General features: G+C 38.6%; 1 protein-coding gene across 1 annotated transcript in view; it reads left to right on the top strand.

Annotated features, from left to right (window-relative positions):
* Positions 1-22,431, top strand: part of LOC139452691 (prominin-1-like) — a 123,358-nt gene that overhangs the window by 74,873 nt on the left and 26,054 nt on the right. The window contains exons 8-10 of the mRNA XM_071234239.1: positions 2,306-2,523; positions 2,940-3,014; positions 18,559-18,625. Coding sequence (XP_071090340.1) covers positions 2,306-2,523; positions 2,940-3,014; positions 18,559-18,625 — 360 coding nt within the window. The remainder of the gene's footprint in view (positions 1-2,305; positions 2,524-2,939; positions 3,015-18,558; positions 18,626-22,431) is intronic.

The following is a 22,431-nucleotide window of genomic DNA, read 5'->3' as shown; positions in this document are numbered from 1 at the left end:
GCAACCTTGTAAGGATACAGTGCAACTTTGTTATAAAACACTGCAACAGTTGTTGTACAAAATGCAACTTTGTTATGCATGCTGTGCAACCTTGTAATAAATAGTGCAACTTTGTTATGATACGGTCTTGACCTTTCAGTTGCGTGTGTCAGTAAGTTAAATGGTCAGTATGCCATACCCGTGATTTGGTAATCCAGGGTTTGTAAATTTGGACAATTTCACTGGATGTAGCACCAGGAGCAGTACCAGGCTTCCGATGCATGTAGTAGGAAAAAAGTATTACAAAATTCTAAATTTCCACATTAATGTCTACATATCTTTCTGGAGCCAGAAACTGATCAGCTATTTCAGGTTCAAAAAGGGCAGTGACCCTAGCACTATCCCAGCTATAACTAAACTTTGAATTTCCATATCGGGATCCAGCATCAAGAGGCTGAAGCCCCAAGAGGCAGGGAAGCATCACCATAAAAGTTTATTGAGATGCGGCAGGCAGATAGGTGTTACAAGTGGGAGGCATGGAAAGGAGGGATATATCTATAGGTGGAGAGACTTTATTGGACAATGATGACCCAGTCAGAGAGGCGTTATGTAAGGGTATAGATGGAGGGTCATGGAGTGTGAGTGAGTGAGTGTGTATGGTTTTACATCTCTTTTAGCAATATTCCAGCAATATCACGACAGGGACAGAAATGGGCTTCACACATTGTACCCAGAGGTTGATGGGGAGACAAACCTAGAGTCGATAACTAGGGCTGGCTAAAAAGATCAATACCGGTAATCGTAATTTCCGTTGATGGGAAGAAATATTAACGATCATTGATATGAAACTGTTGTCATCAATAATAACTCACATAAACTATTGTGATGAAATAAAGTTTACATTTACCAAAACAGACTTGTCATTGCCAGTTGTCGAAGAGAGAAAGCAACTGTTTTTGTTATATCTCAAACGTCCACAAAACAATCTATGTATAAATGTGTCACTGCTCACCAGTGGCATGAAATATGTTGATTTCTCTCTGGACTTTCTCACATATTTGCTTTAAGTTACTTCTCCAGTATTTCTTGATAACTGATTGATACTCGACCCCCTGTCCCCCCCACCCCCCAACCCATTCACCCACCCCAAATGAAACTGATCTAGCTCAACCAAAGTATATTCGGCTTTCAGACAATCAGCTTCCAAAAATAATCGAAAAATATTGCGATATGAGATGTTCTAAGTCTCCAGAGAGTACAATGAAACATGTTGATAAAAATGTAGATTTGAGATCATTATTCTTTCCTATTTCAATTCCTAATTTTGATGGTATTTGCTCTGTGCATGGTGTTAGTGATGCAAGCGTGCCGTGCTGCTGGCTTGGGAAATGGACATAGTGCTATAAAGGATAGATAAGGAGATAGCGTGAGCTTTATCTGAGTATGAGACACAACAGGGAATTCACAATTGTGTCCTTTGGAGTAATGTTATGGGCTGTAGAATCCCAGTTCACATTCATCAATCGTTTGAAACTGCTCATGGTACCAATAGCAAGGTTGTGGTGGCTTACCATCACTTCTAATGATCCTGATGATGATAGGAGAAGATTAATTGTCCAAATGTGATCAATTAGTCTCTCCAACAATATATCAATTAGGCAATGTGTTGTGTTATACCTGACATATTGCTTGCAAACCTGCTCTAGCATATGGAAGCGCTGGTAGGTTTGTTGCAGTGGGTTGTATGATAACTACTGTTGTCTGGGATTCGCTGAGTTTATAGAGTGAGTGAGTGAGTGAGAGGGTGGGTGGGTGCCTGAGTGAGTGAGTGAGTTGGTGGGTTGGTGAGTGAGTGAGTGAGTGAGTGAGTGAGTGGGTGGGTGCCTGAGGGAGTGAAAGGATGAGTGTGTGAGTGAGTGAGTTGCTTTTTAGCAATATTCGAGCAATATCACAGCTGGGGACAACAGAAATGGGCTTCAGACATTGTACCCAAGTTGGGAATCAAACCTGGGTCAGTGGAGAAATGGTGTCAGAATAGGCTCTCACTACCTCATGTGTGTCTCAGTAAGCTGACTTATGTAGTGAGTGAGTGAGTGAGTGAGTGAGTGAGTGAGTGAGCGAGTGAGCAAGAACAGTAAGCTGACTAAAGTAGGGACCGGTTTGCCAGACCAGACTGTCATCACACGGCACGGGATGTTAAGCATGACATCAGCCACTAGTTTGCCTGGCCTTGACTAGCTCCAGGCCACATCAGTATAGATGAAATATTGCTGACTGCTGTACAATAACGACACTAACAAACCTAATGCCACCTTGTTTGTTGCAGGTACGCAGAAGGCTGCCCATCACCTGACCTCCATCTTCAACCAGTTAAACAGTATTACAGATGGCGAGGGAGGGCAGCTGGAAAACAACTTGAAAACTCTTCTATTCAAAATTAACAGTGCTCGGCAGGACTCCTCCTGTACAGGTTGTGATGGGACCTGCAGCGGCTGCAAGAACATAGTTCCACAAGATATTGCCTATCAGATTGATTTCCGAAAGGTAATAAACTTATGTTTCTACCTGGACCATCCCTACAAATAACATTAACCCATAATCAAGTATATGTTATTCTAGGGTTAGCTCAAGTTATTATTTTTTAATTAGGACTTCTTAACCTAGAATACTTGAGTTGTTTTTGTGAACCTAACGGACCAATCATTTAACTCAGTACCCTAAATTTATATGTGTCTCTGCGATTTCAAGCACTCGTCTGAAGCCTGAATGTAAAAAAAACCCAATTTGGTCTTGTTCTCTCAGATAAGTCCGCATATTAACACTGAAATCTACAAGAAACAACCTAGGCAAGTATACTCCCATATTTAGACTGTATCTGTAACTAGTCATCAAGAAATCATCAGAACGTATATACAGGATTAAACAAGATGGCTGCTGTATAGCTTCTCCTTCCTCTTCAGCTTCCAAACATCAGCACCAATGTCCCGCAGCTCAGCCATCTTGCCCTCCACCCCATCAACAGCACTATGCAACATGTAAGTCTGTTACTATGGTTACTATGCAACATGTAAATCTGTTACTATGGTTACTATACAACATGTAAGTCTGTTACTATGGTTACTATGCAACATGTAAGTCCATTGTATGGTTACTATGCAACATGTAAGTCTGTTACTATGGTTACTATGCAACATGTTAGTCCATTCTATGGTTACTATTCAACATGTAAGTCTGTTACTATGGTTACTATGAAACATGTAAGTCCATTCTATGGTTACCATGCAACATGTAAGTCCATCGTATGGTTACTAGGCAACACGTACGTCTGTTCTGCTGTTACTATGCTTCACGCACAGTATTCAGACTTCACATGTCTTGTCATAGCAGTCCATCAAAGAAACAAGTAGATTCCGGCTATGTGTCTGGGCTATTCTACAACTTGTGAGGACCCGTGAAGATCCGGGGTGGAATAGGTCTTCAGCAACCCATGCTTGCCGCAAAAGGTGACTATGCTTGTCGTAAAAGGCGACTAACGGGATCGGGTGGTCAGGCTCGCTGACTTGGTTGATGCATGTCATCTATCCCAATTGCATGGATCGATGCTCATGATGTCAATCACTGGATTGTCAGATCCAGACTCGATTATTTACAGACCGCTGTCATATAGCTGGAATATCGCTGAGTGCAGCGTTAAACAACAAACCAACCAACCAACATGCTGGCAATGGTGTAGCCAAATGGTAAGTGCTGGCTTCTCACACAGAAGGTCTGAGTTTGTTTCTACATGTTCAATACACATTAGAATATAGAATAGTTTCAAAGTTCCACCACTAGCCCGGGTGTGCAGGTGTTGGAGTATGGGACATATTTGTTAGATTCCCCTTGATAGGGAAATGCTGTCTATATACCCACGTTGATGTCTCAATTAGCTGTGCAGACTTGCATCTATCAGGGTGTAACATTTATATTAAGTTTTCATGTTATAATTAGATCCCCACAGCAAGTGCTTTAGTAAGTAATCATGGTGTCACATTTATTCATGATATTATTATGGATCTGCTGTTCTGATCTTCAAAACCTTCCAAATGGTGTGCTGGTTTTCATGGGGAATTAGTCAGCAAAGAGCCAGAGTCACAAGAGACTATTTACAATTTTATTTACAAGAACACAATGAACAATATCTTAAATGTAGCTGACGGTGCCACAGAGAGTCGGCACAACCCCCTTGGCTATGGGTGAGAGGTTTCCTTGGTTTGAGTGGCAAACCCCTACTGCCTAACACATCTTGCTCCTTTTGTTTTTAACCAAATTTAGAACAATAAAATGAATATGATTGGTTGTTGATACACAATGGGGTGTGCCCTATCGTTAATGAATGGCTAAACAGAGGGGAGTACTTAATCCTGGTGGACTGGCATTTTAAAATTTTGTTGACATATATTTTACTGGGTGCTTGGAAAGAGATTATGAGTCTAAAAATTGTATAATTGTTACACCATGATAACTTGTAAAAGGACTTGCTGTGGATCTAATTATTACATGTGTAAATGTTACATCCTGATACATCCCGAAGGCATTCCAGAAACCTATGATCGTGGGTTCAAGTCCTTTTTAGCCCTTATTATGTTTCATCAAAGTGACAAACATTTTCGACCACACACCATGATATCACTAATATGCACAGTTCAAAGCGGCATTAAACCAAACTCACTCACTCACTCACTTATGTTTATACATAAAGCTGTGATGTCTCCACTGCATCGGTGGTCCGGGTGATTTCAGTATTGTGTAGCGGCCATAAAATTTCCGAGTTCCGTGATGGGATTCGAACCACGGACCTTCTGAACCAAGGTCGGACACCTTGTCCACATGACCAAAGAGGTTAACCCCGTCAGCAAGCTGACAAGGTAAGGATGTCATCTGTGGGACGATTCCACGCCCTGCTACATACTCCCCCGTCAACAGAAGGCACGTCCCGGGCCGCATAGTAGGGTACTGAGGCTTATTTTGCTCAAATTTAATATGAACGTGCTCAGCCCCACGTTGGGCGCCAATGTAGCGGCCATAAAATTTCCGAGTCTCATGATGGGATTCGAACCACGGACCTTCTGAACCGGATGTCATCTGTGGGACGATTCCACGCCCTGCTACAGCTGCACTAAGCAATATTACAGATATTTGATGGAGGTCTGTAAATAATCGAGTCTGGACCTGATAATTCAGTGATTGACATCATGAGCATCGATCCATGCAATTGGGATTCGATGACATGCACCAACTAAGTCAGCGAGTCTGACCACCCGATCCCGTTAGTTGCCTCATACGACAAGCATAGTCGCTTTTTACGGCTAGCATGGGTTGCTGATGACCTATTGTACCCCGGATCGTCATGGGTAGCTTTCAGTAGTGAAGGCTCTCAAGGCCGAGACAACAGGCAGCATTATCAAGTTTCATTCAAGCTTGAAACCCCACTCACATTGCCAGCTATGATGTGTATTGATCAATCGGTTAATGATCGCCCTAATTACACACTGGCCCAGTTCCACTGAGGGCACTACTTACAGCATCTTGATCTACTCTTGATAGTGCATAATAGGCCCTCTTTTAGTCAAACTTGCAATCAGAAAATATTATTGTGTATTTTTTATAAGATTTATTATCAAGTAAGGACTAAAGACATATTCGGAGTGTGATATGTATGATTTGGCAGCTTTAAGCTCCAATATAACATTTTGATTTTACAATAGAAACTGTGAGGATTATGTTTTGGTTAGAGAAATACATCACTTGTCCCATGAGAATCCTGGGTGTAAATCACAGTTGGAAGGGGGACTGGGGCATTACTTAATTTTTTCTGTACATCCTTATTTATCATTGTTTGATCAGATTGCCAATCACATGATTTAATTGTCTGATTTACCAAATAAAATAAAATATTGTATTTATAGGTTAAAAAAAACCCTCCATTATTAGCTTTATTTCTTTTTTATTTCTTTTAAATAATTACTTTTCAATGGCATTTTTCTGCCAAATGACAGATGTTAAATCTACAAAAACACTCAATCATAGAAAGATTAATATTTGTATTGTCATTTCAACCTGTGGCCTTTCTGCTATGTTGTAAAGTTATTATTGTGGGAAACTTCAGGGTAGGTCAACTCAAATCATATAGCTTAAATACAGCTCTACTTTTTACTGATGCCTAACATTATCAAGTTCATCACTGGCACTTTTAGGGCCATTTGTTTTTTTCTATTTTTTTCGATACTATCTTGAAATTTCAAGATACTAAGTTGAAATTTCAAGATACTATAAGTTGAAATTTCAAGATAATAAGTTGAAATTTCAAGATAATAAGTTAACATCCTAAGATGTAAAAATACGTGAATAAGTGAATAATCTTGAAATATCAAGATCTTAGGGAAACCTTTTAGGGTAATTTGTTTTTTATATTTCTTTTCGATAATATCTTGAAATTTCAAGAAACTAAGTTGAAATTTCAAGATATTATCTTGAAATTTCAACTTCTATATCTTGAAATTTCAACTTAGTATCTTGAAATTTCAACTAAGTATCTTGAAATTTCAACTTCTATATCTCGAAATTTCAACTTAGCATCTTGAAATTTCAACTTCTATATCTTGAAATTTCAACTTAGTATCTTGAAATTTCAACTTAGTATCTTGAAATTTCAACTCCTATATCTTGAAATTTCAACTTAGTATCTTGAAAAACAAATGGCCCTAAAAGGCTTCCGTAGGCACCGGTTCATAACGGAAATATATGAGAGTATCAAGATGTCTTTTATTGATCACATGACGGTCAACAAATGGACTGTGGACGTAAGCGGCCACATCCGCAACAAATGGCCACAATTTCCTGTATCATATAACGTCACAATGTTTGTATTTGAAGTGAGGTTCGAAATGATAGGTGAGACTTTCGAGTGTCACATATAACAAAGGCTTGGAGGGGACAAATAGATGGTTTTCTACAAAACTGGATTAGTGTGAATTGTCAAGTACAGCGATATGCCAGATATTAACTGCTGTTTTCATAGTGTGATCTATGAAGGGGGCCAATCACTGCTCTAATGGCACTGACGATAGATGATACTAAAAGCAATACTGCCTGGATGAACACAGTATGTATTTGTGTCAAATGACATGTGACGGCTTCTTGGCCAAAGATTATAGCAAAAATCATTGCGTTGATGATAAATGATATGACTGAGTAAGTTATTTTCATTCGATTCAACAGTAAGATTGCACTCAGCAATATTCCAGCTGATGTCTGTAAATAATCGAGTCTGGACCAGACAATCCAGTGATTAATATGAGCATCGATCCACGCAATTGGGACCGATGACATGTATCAACCAAGTCAGCGAGCCTGACCACCCGATCCCGTTGGTCGCCTTTTACGACAAGCATAGACGCCTTTTACGGCAAGCATGGGATGCTGAAGACCTATTCTATCCCAGAATCTTCATGGGTCTCAACAGTAAGAAATATTACAAATGGGCATTTGGCTGACTGAGTGTCATCGAACACTAGACTCCATTATTCAGAGCTGGAATATAGCTGACTGTGTCATAAAACAACATTCATTCATAAACAGAGTGGTCAGTTAGGTAGTTTGGGTGTTGAGAAACATCTCATGTCGGTCAAGTCCCAGAAGAGTCCATTTCAGACCCAGATCGGTCCCAGATCAGTCCCAGATCAGTGCGTGCGTGCATGGAATCTTCCAGCTCTGTGATGGCAGACTCTAAAAAAGCACATCGGGATGTACAATCCTGTGATTGATATCATGAGCAATCAACAAAGCCACTGTGTATGACCAACAACCATTTAGTCGCCTCCTGTGACAAGCATCAGTTGCTAAGGACCATTTCCACAACAAATACACAAAGGTTATATAGAGTTCATGCTCAGTGCCAATATCGGCAGACATGCTGATATACATTGGAAGGCTATCACAGACCATGTCAGTCAGATGGGGTTGACATGAGAGCACATGGGACCTTGTCAGGCAACTGGTGCCGGCTTCATCAGGGAGGTCGTGTTGGACGTTCTATGGGAGACCCTGGGGATGCTGGCCTCACAACTAATTACATTTATACAAATGGCGGCATTTTCTAATAATTGTATTCTGTTTTCTGGTCCAGTGCAGTGGTAATGGCGTCTTGTCACCTTCTTGCACTGAAATTGGGTCATACACCAGTTCAGAATTGTATAACTATATCTGTGTGTAATTCATATTGTATCAGTATACCTGTGTGTAATTCATATTGAACACTTTCTTCGGAAGATTAATGCTTTCAAAAATTGTTCTGACCAATTTTATTTCTGCATTAGCAGATTTGCTAAACAGTCCTTATATTTATTTCTTATGTGTGTCACATTCTATATGAAATATGTACATAGATGATAATAACTGTTAGTTAATAGTACATATATTAGGGAGTACTACGTACCTTATATATACTTTGGCTTAAAAATTATCTTTCCTAAAAAATTAAATTGACCAAATTTCTTATTTGGTTTGGTTCTAACTGCTTTATTACTTTAATCAATCTTATACTTTTTTGGGGAAAAAGGCCTATTCATGTGTGTGGAATCAAAGAAATAAAACCAAAAATAAATATACTTTTAAAATTACTTAAAAACATATATTCAATCGAGAAATTTATTGCTATGTAAAAGGATGACAAAAGTAACTTTAACAAAAAAAGGTCACTTTTATTCTCAGCATTTGATTCTTAGCTCTCTGTTGATACATGTTATGTTTGAGTCTGATTGTGTGTTGCAACCTTTTTGGTTTAAAATGTGAAAATGTTTGTTTAAAAACTTTAAGATTTTAAAGAGTGTATCGTGTCATTCTATGCAATCGGAAATATGTTTTTGACGGAATGGTGTATTACACTATAACTCTGAAAACAATAAAAATTAAAGAAGAAAGAAGAAAAGTTCCATATATAATTTAATTGATTGATAATATGCTTCATGTCATATTCCTTTGCTTGTACTCTGTCACTGATAATACTTTCATTGGAAGGGGCATGGTTGCACGTTTGCTCAATGCGAGGTCCCAGAATAAGATAGAGAGATGAATTAAATTCTTGAAATATTCGTAAGGGCCATCACTGGATATTCAGCGGAGACAGCATTCTGGGACTAAAGCATTGATGTAATTGTCCCATGTGTGTGGACAAGCAGTATTTAACCTAGCCCTGTCGCTATTTGTTCGTGAAATTAGTCTTATATCCCTCTGATAGAGTGATTAGATGTATAAATATGCCTAGATAAATGATTATTAAGTGTGGCACAATGCTAACATTTGTGAACAATCTCGGAGCTGATCAAGATGCAGAGGAGGATGGTGAATGCGTTGGGGTCTCCGCGGCGTGTGTTTAGGGAACACAATGGTGCTTTCCCCCTCAGTAAATCAGGGAGTTGCAGCAAGCAAATTACACAGTGAAAGAGACCAATCAGCTGTAATCATCAGCAGCAGCATCGCTGTGCATCAGTTGTCCCCATCATGGAGTTCTGGCTCAGACCATAGCAGCTAGCTCGCCCAAGATCTATAATTCATGCTTTTAATTATCTGCGATAAAAAAACTGCTGATAAGTTGCACGGAGATGGATGGAGTTGTCATTATTGTAATCAACACTGGCAGTTATGGCTGCAGCTACTTAAGTTTAGGAGTACTGCGGTTGCTTCTCTACAACAGCTGTTTCCTGCTACTGTCACAACTAATAATAATAATACCGCTGCTGCTACTACTAAAACTACTTTTACTACTAGCAACAGTCACCACCACCACTACTACTACTACTACTACTGCTACTACTACTACTACTACTACTACTACTACTACTACTACTGCTACTGCTACTACTAATACTGCTGTTGTTGCTGTTGCTGCTGCCACTACTAAAACTACTTCTACTACTAGCTACTGTCACCACTACTACTATTAATAGTATTGCTACTGTTGCTGCTTCTACTACAACTACAACTACGTCTACTATTGTTACTGCTACTTCTACCACTGCTGCTGTTCACAGCTGCTGCTATTGCTATACTACTACAACTACAACTACAACAACATTTACTACCAGCTACTGTCACTACTTCTACTTCTACTACTACTACTACTACTAGCTACTGTCACCACTACTACTACTACTACTACTGCTGCTGGTTCTACTACTACACTACTACAATCTCATTAACATCAGATCTTAGTTTTCGCTATGCTAAAAAAAGATCTGAGGACATCCCAATAGGGTTCACGTCAGAACAACCTTTCATCCGACCAATCAGAGCGTCGCTTACCAGATCATGAAAGTGACAGTCGGAATGGGATTTCTTATCTTGCAACCTCGAAAACTCTAACAAGGGGTATTCCGAACGATAGTTACGGACTTGATGACTGAATCCATACAATCTAGACCATCTATTAGCCATTCTAGAATGTTTTTTTACATGATCCAAATCAAAATTTCATGCTTCAAGTAGTCAATAGCACCTGATGCTTGTCTTAAGAGGCGACTAACGGCATCGGGTGGTCAGGCTCGCTGACTTGGTTGATGCATATCATTGATCCCAATTGCATGGATCGATGTTCATGATGTCAATCACTGGATTGTCTGGTCCAGACACGATTATTTACAGACTGACGTAATATAGCTGGAATATTGCTGAGTGCGGCATTAAACAACAAACAAACAATAACACCTTCAAATCTGGAGGAAATTGAGGTTCATTTCCTAATTGTAGTCATGTCTATATTCATTTTGGACTTATGAACCTCCAGTAACGTCATTCCATTGTTCTTGTAGGTCGCTCTTTTCCCGTATTGTCCTTACGCCCAATTTATCCAGGATATTCTTGATAATGTCCCTCTGGACCGGGATCTGTTCTATGTTCCACTGTCAGCAAATATTCTGCACAATGTTCCTAAGTATTTTTTTTTACTTGCAAGCTCTTCAGATTAGAAACATTTTACAGAATATCCTGTGGGACAGATGACCACATTAAAGCCCTATCGAATGAAAATAAACATTTTTTCAAAATTTGTTACTGGAGCAAAGTTTGGAGACATTTTTTTTGGTGATGTTCACTATTTTCAGGTAATATCGAAATTGAACATGATTGGTCGAACTTTTGCTGAAGTCAGCTTGACGTCTCCTTTGTAAACGTTTCACATTTTAGTTACGATTATGTTTCAAAAGTTCCTGTGGATGTCAAAACGTTTTTGTAAAGATTATCGAGCTTGTGGCGAGATACCGTATGCGAAATTAGCATCAAGTTTCCGAATGGCCGATTCTAACTTTAATGTTTTGACGCATTGTATGGAAAGATATGGAAAATATCAACAAATGAATCATAAAATAGAAGTTTTGTAAAAATATTGCAACTTCCATTTAGATCTAGTCAATTTGAGAACATAACAGAACTTACATCAAAGACCGATATTTCTCATACAGTCAACACTTGCATAGTTTGGGATTTTCAACATTTTCTTTGGTTACACCTTTCCGTCCTCATTCCCGCCTGTATTCGTTGTCTTCTGGGTACAGGAAGTAGTGATGCCCGTTGGTATCAATATGTTGGCCCGTAATTTGAGGATTTGGTGACATCACAACTGTGGTCTCTGCAACCCTCTCTCTATGCAAAGTTTAGTCAGATAAATATATGTTTTCTTAACATTAATATTTCAAAGACTATGGAATGTCACCTAAAATAATTGAAAAATTAAATTCAACATCCTTATAAATATACAATTGACAAACATTTCTATGAATTTTACTCTATCTATAAAGTTTGATTCTCAATATATCTCTTCTGTTCTGCTGTTAAACAAATCTGTAATATACACAAGAAAATATGGGCTGTTGTGTAAATTTTCGGCCTTACTTGCAGTTTGATTTAGAAGTTGTTCAGGGCCCGGGGTGCTTATTGAAACAGGGCACTGAGTTTGGAGATTTCTAATGACTTCTAAGATGTAAAAGCAAGTAGCTTTCAAGTTAATAATTTGCATTAATCAATGCAATTTGCGGCAATTTTGAAGCCATTCACAAAAAATGTCTACACTTTACTAGCACCGTGACGACAAATATCAAAAGTCTTGGTTCGCTGAGATCGCAGGAAGACAGCTAATCAAGGAGTGACATCAATATGTTTTGCCTTTGTGGAGGTATTAACGAATTTACACAAAATATGCTTGCTGGTTTAAATGCTTAAACATATTAACACCATTTCTTATCAATATAATAAGCCAACAATAATAACTTCACAGACTGCTCATGTGATCATGAACACAAAACACTGCAGGCAACAAACAATACAACATCAGTGACATATTCAGCTCAATATTGCACCCCAAGCCCCATCCACCCTATTCAGCCAATCAGGAAACAGTGTTCTGCTAGTAGGTGTGACCTATTTTTTTTGGTTTATGGAAATATAAACGCAACAACAATTGCAAGGTTGGCCAAGCACATGCCAAGGAATTGCTGAGTTTTAGTGCAGTCTGTGATTATTATTAGTTTCAAGTCAAGGATCGGTCGGAAGAAAATTTATACAATCTCTCAGACCATGAGCTCATCTTTGGAGTATTTAATCCCGACATTAATTGCCAACTGTTACTTGTGACAAGGCAAATGATTTGGATTCACACAACAAAACATACTTCTATTACACATCAGTCTGGAAACGTCATATAGGACATCCATCATTCAATGACTTTTCTCTGATATCTGGTTGCAAACCAGTCAGTCTCATCAATATGCATGAAGACAGTTAGAAGAGGACCATGCAGATAATTGTAATGATACCCCCTCTGTAGCCTCTATAGTGACCTTGGGACAAGGGAGATAACTTGGTGTAATTGTCATGCTAGGGTTAGTGTTTTTTTAATTTTGTAAAGATTTTAGGTTTATTAATCATTGTCCTTGATTACAAATGTTTGAATTGTAGTTGCAATATGTAAACCATTGTAGGATATCATTCATGCTCAGAGTTGTGACCTTGGTGTAAGGGCGATAACTGGACATTATACTTAAGCAGTTTGATTATTTGTAACAGATTTGTCAATGCTGTGCCTTGTTATTTTTATATATATTATCAGCTGCAATGATCCTGCAATTTAAGTTTTTTATCTTTAGCTATTATATCGACATTTCGTTAAAACTCACTGTTTTTGTTTTTGCCATTTTGCCATTGATTGGATTGTAAGGCGGATGCAATCCATCTGCATTGTTTATAGTTTTCATATATTCTCCAAAACTTCTAGACGGGATAGACAGTGCCGTCTAGAAAGTGGTCAGATGTAACACTTATCAGAGGGGTATTCAAAGTATGTGATCGAGACTACCAGTTACCAGAATTCCATTTTGGTGTAGGACGCTTTTTGCGTGAGTGGGTTAGGTTGCTGACTTTGTGTGCTGGCAATAAGGTTCCTCACTCTGAGGGATAAAGTACAATAAAGTACTAGAATTTGTACTTTACTAAGAAAGTGTAATCCCAGATAAACATATATGTTAGAACTGCATTGAAATAGTATGATAGCATTCCTGACCTAATCAATGATGTTTCAAGTGGGTGTAATTCCTAGAGGTATATCAGTTCAATGTCTTTGAACTTTTCAAACTTTACTGTCTGTGTCAGTGCATTTGAATAGGACTGTGTACTGATGAGGGGAGCATTTGAACCAGGTGAGCTACATTTTATTTTGGCAACTTTCCACTTCCAGACTTCACCATGATAAAAACGACTTTGCAAGCATGTTGACTAAATCTTGGGTGTTTAATGTCCACTTTGAAAATATATTGACATGGATTGCCAGCCAAATAGTGGAAATTACCGCCATTGTAGTGCTGATTTCATTGTGCATGCTTCTGCAGTGGGCATTGTATATGTTATTTAGTATATTTGCTGACGTTCTCACACTAGGGGCTTGATGGCCCTACTCCACCTTACACTTCAGCAACAAGGAGGCTGGAGCAATCATGGCAATCATTGTATAGTGACGTCATGGATATGTCAGTGGTATGAATGTCCATACATACCATGCAGCAAGTAGAATCAGGGTTCTTTGAAACCAGGGCTGGGACGAGTCCAAATTTATTACCCAGGTACCCGACCCTACCCGGGTACCCACTGCAGAGCTCAAGAGTTGGGAACAAAATGTCTGATTGGGAATTGTTTTACAGCAGCCCTGGCCAAAACTAGTTAGATACAGGTATGAAACAATCAGATCATGCGTTCACTGAAGTTGACTGAAGCTTTATCTTGACTCAAACATATACAAGTCAAAAGGAATGTGTGCATCGTCAGAGAGAAATGCAAACATTAGCGACTTGTAGTGTAACCACGTGACTAACCACGGGTCCGGGTAGTACTGTGGGTACCCAGGTTCTACTCAGGGCCCACCCGACCCAGGTACCCGAGTTACCCATCCCAACCCTACTTGAAACGCATTTAAATTTAAATCATCATCAAGCTGTTCACTCTTATGCGGCTTTGATTGGGTGATTGTTTGATGGGCCAACAGTCATTACAAAGACAATTACAACCAGAATGCTGGGGAATTATTGCTGATTGAACACAGTCATCCCTGTGTAATGTAAGTATGTTTAGATAAGAGCTGTGCAGATCAACACGGGTTTACTAACGTCATCAATGTGCTATTTAGGCAAACATGGTAAGACAGTTTGCGTTAGTGGATGTTCGATATTGATGAGATGATAATTGGTTTGGATGTGGAGTATTTTGATGTTTGTGACAATTGCAACAAATATTATCTTCATGATCATCATTAGTGGAGGGTAATCCAATGTTTGCTAATCGTATCTTTATTGACTGGTTGTTGGTAATGAGCAGGTGTTGGTAGTAATGATTCTCCCACTCAACATCTGTAGGAATGTGCTAATTGTGTTCGATAACATCACCAGTTAGATTCCAATACCATGACAGAAATTATGAACATGACTTACCATATTCGACGTAATAAGCGCCCAGGCACTCACAAAATTAGAAATCGGGAACTCTTATTAGAATAACGTTTTTGTGAAGAAGAAAAACAGAGTTGAAAGATCTTAAATTTCATGGTTTATGCTGACAGCCTGAAATGATACAAAAGAAAAGTCTTTGCGTATTATACAGGACAAATATATTTTTCCAGAATTTAATTACCCATAATTAAGTGCCTATTATACACAAATAAATAAGTCATGTGTACATTGATCAATTGGAAGGGGTGCTAACTGGGATTGTTCACTAGCCAATATATTAGCATATATCGCCGTGGGCGCTTATTAGAGCTGGGTGCTTATTACGTCGAATTAATCATATTTTTTTGTAATGACATAATCAAATTTAGTTTTTATAAATAATACTTCTACAGGTTTTTTTTTGTCTTGGTTTCTCATTTCTGGTTAACTTTCATCAGTATCAAATTGGGCAATTGGGATAAGATAAAGTGTAGATATTCTATTGGGCTGGACAGATGTGCATAATTTTCAGAAATACCCCCTTGTTCTACCTATGTGATGTGGTCAGTAGGGGCTCTGGTTAGACGGACAATGACACTTCTGGGCCGTGAAATAGCTCAGTGGTAAAAGCATTTGCTTGTCACACCTAAGGCCCATGTTTATTACCTCACTTGGTGAAGGGGCGATGGGGTAGCCTAGTGGTTTAAGTGTTAGCTCGTCATGCTGTTTGATTCCTGACATGGGTACAATGTGTGAAGACCATTTCTGGTGTCACTCACACATGGTGAAGCCCAGTACTGATGGCCCAATATTTCTGGAATATTTCAAAAAGTGGCATTAAACACAATTTACTCACTCATAACATATGCCTCAAATATATGTACTCTCAAACTGTAGGACTCCATGACACTTTCTTTTCTTTTCAAAAGAATACATCATTGATATATGAACATAAACCTCGATATAGTCATATTTTTACAGGAAAATACAAAGATTACTGACACATGTATGTTAATTAGGAAGACGGGAAATTTCCCATGGGAATTTTGACGCCAAAATGCAGGATTGGCATTGAGTAATAAGAGGTTTCAAGTGTCTGCCATTAACTTTATCATGTACAATAGGGTTTTGACAGTGCAATCATGGTTTGTGCAAATACAATGCCAAAAAAGGTCTACCTATGCCAGTCCCTCTGTAGACATGTCACAGCCATGTTGTTAGAATGGTCATTACTAATTGTACAGCTTCCTGTGCATTTTTTTTTTGAAAGACGTTTGTCTCAGAATTGAGATCCTGTAAATGCTTGTCCATAAGTGGGTCCTTCATGCGGGGATTCACCCTTGTTTGCTAAGGAAATCTTGGGCAATTATTGCAAGAATTTGTGGAATTAAATTGAAGAAACTACCAGGTAACCTTGGAACTCACAAAGTACATTCTGACTTAATAAAACTACTTAATCGACATCAGTAATTGGGTATTACTTGATATTACTTGGCCAGGGACACCCTTGTGGGGAAATGCCAGCAAGACAAGCAAACGCTTTAACCACTAGGCTACAATGACGCCCCTCAGTTTTTCACAGCTCCTTGTAGTGAAGCCAACCATGAAGCTCCTTACAGTGTTTGCCGCCTATCTGGTTTCATGTGTGGATAGTGAGAGGAAGTTGTATCATAGGTGATGTGGTGGAGTTTTTGTTTTTTGTTGAAAATGGCCTGTTTGATGTTTCCCCGAGGTCTGACAGGTAGAAGTGCCCCCCACACCTTTTGACAGCTGGTTGAATGCATGATTACAACACTTTCTGAAAATCAATCCCAGAGGGATTTGTCCCTTCAGCAGGTGTGAAAAGGAGGTAAAACATTGATCAAGTAAGCGAGCAATTTCACATTAGATTTTTCCTCTGTCAGGCAATACATGCTGTGATGATTAAAGGCGTGAATTTAACACTGTTTTTGATTCTTTTAAATGACATTAGAAGTTTCATCATTAATTATTGTAAGGTCTAGATATATGATTGGCCCGTCAGCTCAATACCTTTACTTGGCAGTCGTCCCGTGCAACATTTTGATGTCATTCTGTTGTATACTCCCCAGGGAGTTGAGAATAATAACTGGAATGCATATGGATCCGCTGGTCGGGGAATGTATATATATATTTGCACTCTGACAATAACATGCTGAGTGTCAGAAGGCAGGAGACACTCGCTTAATTGCTGCACAAATGTAGGTGATACAGAGTGCCCCAGTAGATGATACTGAGTTGTATCAGTAGGTGGTACAGAGTTGTATCAGTAGGTGATACAGAGTGGTATCAGTAGCTGATACAGTCATATCATTAAGTGATACAGTCGTATCAGTAGGTGTTACAGAGTCGTATCAGTAGGTGATACAGTCATATCAGTAAGTGATACAGTCGTATCAGTAGGTGTTACAGAGTCGTATCAGTAGGTGATACAGTCATATCAGTAAGTGATACAGTCGTATCAGTAGGTGTTACAGAGTCGTATCAGTAGGTGATACAGTCCTATCAGTAAGTGATACAGTCGTATCAGTAGGTGATACAGAGTTGTATCAGTAGGTGATACAGTCATATCAGTAAGTGATACAGTCGTATCAGTAGGTGATACAGAGTCGTATCAGTAGGAGTTACAGAGTCAGAAGGTGACATCAGTATTGCATGAAAGTATGGAGTCTTGATCAGACCTTGACTGTGAATTATATATGGCTTCTTCTCCGGTATTAGCATGTGAGTTATGTTTGACATAAGGTGGAGTGAGAACATATATAATTCATGGAATGGAAGATGATTCCTGGTGGCATGTGGAAATTACTGCACCAGCGTCCATGTCGGGGGTCTATGGCTGTATGAGCAATAGAAATTAGTCAAAGAATCATTGTTTGTACAAGTACCCTTCTGTACCTACAAAACTCTATTTCTTAATTGTTCCCACCTATTAATTTCATTATGTGTATCATATCTGAAATTGCAGTAGCAGTTATATTTCTTGCTGGAAGCAAGAAAGCAAGATTTAATTTTGCATCAGGCATTGATATAAGGATTGTTTTGTAGAGCTTTAGACAGCATCCAGTGTCTGTGTGTGGGGTTCAACCAGTAGCGGGTTTACTATGGGTTTGAAAAAAACCCTGCAACATTTACTAAAATAATATAAAAATAAATATCACCGTTTAATGTGGTTTTGGATGCTTACGAAACATTTGTAGTTTTCTCGCTAATCACAAGAACAACAGTAAAACATCTCAATCATATAAAAGAAAACTTCACATCAAGCCATCACCTGAATATTTACAATGCCTGTGTGACGCCACACCCCTAGTTATAGCGGGTGTACTTGCAATAAACATGGCAGTCTGAAAACATTTGATGTCCGAAAACATATGATTTAAAGATAATAAAATCACCAGAACTATGACCTGAGGCCAGACCAATTCATTTATATTTCAGATATTCTGATAATTTTGTTTAAAGGCAAGAGTAAAATATTAAAAAAATCATGACGGAAGATTTGTAAACAATTCTGGCGCAGCATGGATGTTTGATAGAGTGTTTTCTCTTGTTTCAGCCGGAGTATTACTATGACAAAGGTATTGCTGCTGTCTTGACGACGAGAGTTGCTGATGCTGTGTCAGGTGAGTGGATGTTTACCTGTCCTTCATCCTGCCTGGTGATCCATATACACACCAGCCTCCTAACTGGACCACTTTCCTAGATGTACACCTCATTCTTCCATATAGGAGGGGTGATTGATAAATTCTAAGCTTCACATAGAACATCTTCCCGAGGCAAGGGAGTTAACTCACTATAAAAGTCCAGTTTCCACCCTTGCCGAACTAAGCTGGAATTCCGGAGTTTGCTTGACTAATGAGACTATACATAGTCCAATCAAAATCGCATAACGAACTAGCAAGATGGATTTCAACGTGCCGATTTCGGTCGACTGCAGGATTTGCAAAGTTTGTGTACCATCAACTGGGCGTTTAGATATTTTGCAGATGTTTTCATGTTTTTGATCAAGGTGCTCAAGTGATTTGATGCACTCAGCATATAAGATCTGTTTTATTACAATACAGATCTTGATTATTGATCAGATTGTGTTGACTGGGGGCTGCCATTTTGATTGAAGCAAATGCAAGGGATATTTTATGGAATGTGATTTGTCAGAAAGATGCACATAGAAAGATTTGACCTAAAGACCATATAATGATTTCTTTTTCAAGATAATTCCGTTCAACATTAGTACGCTTTTACCAACACTGTTGGAGGGATTTTATCCCAGTTTCGTATGAGTGCTTCTCTTGGCTTTCCAAAATGTTCTCCAAAGCTACTATAATGTCATTGTTTGGGCAAATGAGTTCTGGCTAGAGCTCTGGCTCTGCATGGGAACAGTTTGAAGTCTGACGGAGTCAGATCTGGAAACTTTGGTTGGTGCTGAAGGAGTTCAAAACCACTCTTGTGGAATGTAGCCATGGCAATGACTGATTTGTGCTCTGGCACATTGTTCTGATGGAAGAGCACACCTTTTCTCAGCTTCCCATTTCTCCTAGTCTTAATTTCATCCTGTAATTGCCTCAAAAGACCAGCATGATATGCTACGTGTATTTTCAGGCGTTATGGAAGAGAGTCCACCATGTTGACATCCTCAGCATGCCGGAACATGGAGGTCTTTTTTGGTGGTGATGTCAAATGCTTCCACCGTTTGATTGTTGTTTGGATTCAAGCTGAAAGTGGTGAACCCAGGTCTCATCCACAGTCACAATTTGTTGCAAGAACCTTTCTGGATCAGCTTCAAACATAGCTAGATATCACAAGACATGTCCCTGGTGTGTTTGTGATCAGATGTTAAAACCTTGGGAACCATATGAACTGATACTTTCGTCGGAATGCACTGTCTGCTGGGAAATACCGACTGAACTGGCAGTATGACGTGCCGTCATCCACTGTTCGATCACCACCATATTCTTGATCATTTGTGATGTTGCTGACATCACAGGCCTTCCAGCATAGGTGTGATCTTCAAGGCTCTTCATGCCATGCCTACACTCTACTGCCTACTTCCCTACAGTGGCACAGGAAGCGGCAGCCTTACCTAGTGTTATACTCATACAGTAAACTATGTTTATAACGAACCCGATTATTGCGAACTTACGGATATAACAAACTGTTCTCTTGGTCCTGGCCATTTGCCATATACTTTATCCTATAAATTTGATGGATATAACAAACACACTTATAACGATATAACGGATATAGCAAACTCACCTTGTGGTCCCATGTTTTATTCTGTCAGTGATAATGTTCAAGTGTCTAACAAATAGTTGATCCCTGAGCTGAGCACCAACAAATCTGCCTATCAAAACATCCGCGGGCAAGCGCTGCTGTTCAAATCGTCAATAAACAATTGAAGGCAATTGATTTACTCTTAAGTACTGACATCTTGTCCTCAAATTACACCCTCAATTAACAACAGTAACACAGTGATTGAAGTGGATATATTCTGTACATGTACAGTGCACACTTTTGTTATTTATTGAGTAACATGATGTCACATGACTTGATAAAAGATGTCTGACGGTCAAAATGCGTAAAACGAACGACGGATATGACAAACTGAAATGAGGGGTTCCTTTGAGTTTGTTATAACCGTAGTTTACTGTGTCTTCACGGATAGCTTTTGATGATAAGCCCGTTCTGCAAGTACTTGTTCACTGCACGTTCCTCAAGTGTGTCCATTTTCCAAAGGTAACTGACCACTGCTTATTTTACTGACTTGTCACACTGAAACAATGAGGTCAGTTGACTCAAGTTTTCTGTGGATATACCTCCTTGACATCATGTCATTTCAACAAAAATAGATTTCAGTATTATCAGTATACATGCTCAGAACTTGGAAGAATGATGTTGGTTGAGAAATAGAATTTCACTCTTGTGTCATTATACAACAAATATATCAGCACATGGTGATAAAAGTCATAAGGACAAGTGTCTCTATATATAAACATCAGCTATTCAAAATGTTGATGGACAAATTCAGGTGATTCAACTCAAACTTTTTTTTGCAGTGAACAAACATTATTTGAACTAATTTGTGTAAAATGAGAAAATGTTTCTTTTGTGTCTTGAGACAAATTTCCTTTGAAAATTTAACTGTTGAGAACAAAGAATTATTTGTCAATTCTTCATGTTAACAAAATTAATGTGTCACAATTTGAATGATCAAACCAATCAGTAGTCACATCTGAAGTGAAGCAGATTATGAACAAGCTGAAATTACATCAAGGATATAAAAAAACATGCTGTTTATCTAGAAATAATTACTTTAATTGAAGAATTTCCTTTTACAGATTCAATAATTGAGAGATTGATTTAAGTATCAAAAGCCATTTAGATTTAATTCCACTTGTTACAATGTTACCCTGAGCAGCCACTTAGAAAGATGGCTTGTGTCATCTTTTCTTATGTTGACCACAGACTAGAATCCTGGTAATGGTCAGGCTGATTCTATGAGAGTCACACAATTTTTGCAACTGTTTGCAATTTGTATTTGTATTTTTTAAACTCTGAGAGGAAATATTGTCTGTTCCAGACTGGTGACAAAGCTGTGTTCAGAAGTTAAATTTAAGTTTATTAGTCTAAACATTTAATAAAGTCTTTTTCCTTGTTTTTGTTTTTGTGTAAGATACTTTCTTTTCCGCAAGGTGTACATGACCTACATTCTGAAAAATGTTTTTCTTGTTTGTTTGTTGTTTAACTCTGCACTGAGCAATGTTCCAGCTATATGTCGGCAGTCTGTAAATAATTAAATCTGGACCAGATCATCCAGTGATTGACACCATGAGCATTGATCTACACAATTGGGATACAATGACATACATCAACCAAGTCAGCGAGCCTGACCACCCGATCCCCTTAGTCGCCTCTTACGACAAGCAAAGTCTCCTCGTATGACAAGCATGGGTTGCTGAAGACCAGTTCTAACCCGGATCTTCATGCGTGCTAACCGCAAGGCTGAGGATAAAATATGTTCCTGTTGTATGGATGTTCTAGAATCAGGATGTAATTGAAAAAAGGGACATCAATTACAAATAAAAACAAATAATCAAGAATTGAATTATAATGAATTGATGTATAGTTTTATAGAAAATATCAATTCATTTACACAGCTTTTTGTGTCTATTCAGCACATCTTGATTAACTGAATATTTGTGATATTGTCAAGAGCTGTTAGTAATTTGTAATTGTTAATATAAGTAAAGCGTCTAAGATTACTAACCCTGTTCTGAAATTCTATCCTTCCTGAAAATCAATATGGAACATATACTACTCAAAAGAAGTTAAAGAACACCTGATTTGTTCATATAACTATGAAGCGGCTTAAAGCGGCGTAAAACCATACTCACTCACTCACTCACTCACTCATAGGACTATAGTTAATATG

The sequence above is a fragment of the Haliotis cracherodii genome, unplaced genomic scaffold (genome assembly GCF_022045235.1).
Source record: "Haliotis cracherodii isolate W230 unplaced genomic scaffold, xgHalCrac1.p SCAF_9, whole genome shotgun sequence".
Taxonomy (NCBI): Eukaryota; Metazoa; Mollusca; class Gastropoda; order Lepetellida; family Haliotidae; genus Haliotis; species Haliotis cracherodii.
The sequence above is the reverse complement of the archived record's forward strand: the minus strand, read 5'-3'. Positions and strand labels throughout refer to the sequence as shown.